Raw genomic sequence first — 3,883 nt, 5'->3', positions numbered from 1 at the left:
ATTTTTATCACCTAAAATCACGGTCCATCATCCTGCCCATCTCTGCTTTAAAAGCTTCCCAGGCTCCCAGTTACTCCCGAGAGAACGAAACGGAAGACACTTCTCACTCACCAGGGTGATGTTTTTAGAATCCCCAACATTTAGGGGAAAACCCTTAATCTTATGCTTCTGATCCCCATAACGTACACTCCTCAGTTTATCACAAACCATATATTTGTTAGAAAAAAGAGATAACACCCTCTTCATCTTCCATAACTAATTCATCATAAAGCTGTCTATACCGCCAAAAAAGAATGTATACATGTGACTTGTATAAAAAAATCTTTCGTTATCGGTGTATATTGAACATTACTATTTTAATACAGTTTTCCTTTCTTAAAATGTGTATGTATTCTGTTGTGCACTCTGTAGTTTACCTCCTATGCATAGCTTGAAATGATCCTTTCCTCTCCTTCCCCAATGCTTCCACCTGAGTCCAAGTCACCATCTACTTGTATTTCTTACAAACAAACCTGATCATTATGCCACTCCAAAATATCATTGGAAAAATTAGATTTTGTCAAGTTTTTTTTTGTTTGTTTCCCCCTTCTTATTGAATCCCACTTAAATCCTCCTTTCTGGTCCAGGCAGAATGCCAATTTTTCATCGATACATCAGTCTCATGTCTACATATTTGCCTCCACTTATGGTATCTCTCTTTACTGAGTGCCATCTCTCCTCCTCTTCACCCTGACAAATCTTTCCAGCTTACAGCAGCTAGCGTTTGCTGACTATGTGATCCACAATGCTTCCTCCTTTTNTACACCAAGTACTGTGTTCTGCTTTGTAAAAGTTACAAAGAAATCCCTATACATAGTGCATACCCTTTCAATCATTTCCCAATTTGATTTTTTCACGCGAAAATGTATTTAGTGTTTTCTATATGATAAAATTTCAGTTTTTTCCCTTGATATTAAATGCTTCCTTAAAATATATATATCTACTGATAGTTGCCATGTTTTATCACTTTGAAGGTGTTAGAATGAAGAGGATCTATATGGTCAGCAAAAATCTCCTACCTACATTTCCAAAAACTAAAGAGAGAATGATGGATGTTCACAAGTCTCATTTTCTACATCTATTTTATGAGATACATTTAAAAGTAGAGTCAGGCCGGCCGAGTGGCTCAGTTGGTTAAGAGCTCGCTCAAGAGTGTGAGCTCTGAGCAACAGTGGTTCGATGCCCAGCCGGGGCTGAGCTGCCGCTGAGCTGCCAACAGGTGGCAGGATGGCTCAGCTAAAAGGAGAGAAAAAAAAAAAAAGTAGAGTCAATAAAATACTTACTCGTCTATTTGGCAAACACACATCTCCACTTCTTTCAGTGCCGTCTGAAGTTTGCACAACAGTTTTTGATAGATATCTTGGGTTTCTAAGTCTTCCTCTTTTAACAAATACCGGAGACCATGCCCATCCTGCTGCCCCAGAGACAGGCCAGAAGGGGCCGCCATGGTTGTAATTGTGTGCTGAATGTACACCATCGGGCTCAGCTTCCCTGAGGGGTGAGAGTCAATCCACAGTAATATTTATCACCTTTCATTTATAGCAGCCACCCAGTGCAATTCATTTCAGAGGTCCGAGCTTACATAAAACAAGGTGCCAATCCAATGCCGAATTTAATTCAGGAATCAAAGCTTACGGGGAGTTGGGATTAAGTGTTAGGAACACGGCTCAATCCTACATCCTGTTGAGATGGTGAGGAATGACATTTATGCATCTCCGACAGCTGCTCCCCTGTTTTTTCTCATAGTTATAGGGCCATTTCAGGTTAACAGCTTTCACAGGGGGATGAGCTGCGCCTATCATACATGTAATAACTCCTTTTTCATTCTAAAAACACTACGCATCATCATCCAAATGATGGTTAGGGAGCAATCCTGTCTTTAGAAGCATTCTGACTTGCTTACACACCAGGGATCGATCCAGTTTCAGGGATGTGGGAACAGTTATGATGGCCTGCATGACTTTTCATGGTTTGATAAAGTTTCAAACGCTAACATACCTTGCTCAGACTTATTCTCTTTATCGTGAGAATTATGCTTCCTGCTATCCAGCTGGACCCCAAATGCACTCCCCAGGGAGGTCGACGTCTTGGGGTAAGAAACTTCCATCACGTTGACATGGCAATTGGTAGGGCAGAAATCACTGCTGTGCAGTGGGGAGACTTTCGATTTGGCTTGTTTAAAGGTGGGCCAGGCTCTGTTCTTTAGTACACGAGAGAACTGTAAATGAAAGAAAAAATCAAAAACAGTTGAGCACGCAGTGATAACACAAACATCTCACGTCCATCATCCATGGAAAACTCCAAAGAAAAAGAAGTCACATCAACTGGAATGAGTGAAGTTGTAAGTCGTTAGAAATTAAATCAATATTTTAGAATCCACACGTTCTTAATAAAGCAAAGCAACAGAGGCAGCCAATGCATATGATTCCTTTGAAATTCTGGTTGCAAGTTCGGTGCTAAAAGAAATGAATTTAAGTGACTGATGTCACTTACTAGGACGCAAATCCACAGATAGCTGAGCATCTGACAGAAAAAATCAGTGTCCTGAGTCACCAATATAGGACCTCCATATTTAAAGCGAGGCAAGGTGGCAGAACAGGGGAGCTGACAGGTCAAGGGGAGAAGATGAGATTATTCCAAACATTGTCAGAAACCCAATCCAAACCAGAGGTCTGTGGGGAGGTTAGAAAGCAAGACATGGCGGTGTAGACCCAGAGTGACAGAATGACAGACAGAACCGATTGCACTTCCCATGCCTTTATCCATCACTGCTGAGCACGTGGGTCAGGATCACCCTGAGGACTGGTGTGGATTCTGCTCTTAGGCCATTGAGAATAAAGCCACACTCAGAGGTTTCACATGACTTCCAAGGATAGCCGCTCCGCTGCTTAAAATCTTGCACTTCAAATCCATCTCATCCTTGCCATGGTCCACACAGTCTGATCCAAGCTAGCTTATGTATCTCAAGCTCCCTTCCCTTTGATTCCTGGGCTCCTTCTGGCCCTCACTCAGTTCCTCTCACACCATCTACTCACTCTTGGTACGCACTATTCAGAGTGCCGAGAATATGTTCTTCTCTCATTGACGAACTTCACCATAGGCATTTTCAAGTTCTATGAAATCAGCAAGAGGTGTTCCCTGAGCCTTGGTCTAGGTTCAATTTCTCTGGTTAGGTGCTAGGTTCCAGCACACTGTAAACCTCCTTCTAATTACAAATAATTTTCTTTCTCTGTTTTCTTTAGCAGACGGTGAACTCTCGGAGGGTAAGGCTTCTGTCTGCCTTACGCACCATGAACAGGCAACTCACAGAGCTGAACTGGATTCTAGAAAGGACCGAAAGCCACCAGCTACCCATGTTTTAGTTATGTCACCCCAATAACTGATGAAATGCTGGGCAAGTCACTGTCTTTATTATTTTTAATAAAATAAGAGATAGGAATTAAATCATCTCTATGCTCACTTCTTGCTTGAAAACTATAACCAGATCCTACTTATTTATACTAGTAGAGTAGTAGTTTGGGCATTGAGAAGAATAAAAATTAAGACTACTACTATGTACTGTCTAACTTTTCTAGGTTAACTTCAAGAATAAAGAAGTGCTATCAAAGACCACATCTTAGAAATATCAGCTCACCATTAGAATATGAACTATCTTATGCGTTTACTAAACTGTGTCTTCATACCTTCACAGAAGCCATGGAGTTCAGCAGTCTTAGCATACAGCAGGATATAAGCGGAACTGGATTGAAATGAAGGAAACTATCAACAAAATGACTAACAAATTTGATAGTGATATAAACTTTCAGTGAAAAACTCATTTCCATTGTAGAGAGGGGACAAAACT

At 41.0% G+C, this 3,883-nt stretch overlaps 1 protein-coding gene across 1 annotated transcript in view; it reads right to left on the bottom strand.

The window, feature by feature from the left end:
• PREX2 (phosphatidylinositol-3,4,5-trisphosphate dependent Rac exchange factor 2) overlaps nucleotides 1-3,883 on the bottom strand; it is a 217,806-nt gene that overhangs the window by 111,479 nt on the left and 102,444 nt on the right. The window contains exons 23-24 of the mRNA XM_019632790.1: nucleotides 2,038-2,257; nucleotides 1,323-1,530 (exon numbers count right to left, since the gene is read on the bottom strand). Coding sequence (XP_019488335.1) covers nucleotides 1,323-1,530; nucleotides 2,038-2,257 — 428 coding nt within the window. The remainder of the gene's footprint in view (nucleotides 1-1,322; nucleotides 1,531-2,037; nucleotides 2,258-3,883) is intronic.

The sequence above is a fragment of the Hipposideros armiger genome, unplaced genomic scaffold, assembly GCF_001890085.2.
Source record: "Hipposideros armiger isolate ML-2016 unplaced genomic scaffold, ASM189008v1 scaffold_1175, whole genome shotgun sequence".
Classification (NCBI taxonomy): Eukaryota; Metazoa; Chordata; class Mammalia; order Chiroptera; family Hipposideridae; genus Hipposideros; species Hipposideros armiger.
This window is presented reverse-complemented; position numbering and strand designations above follow the sequence as displayed.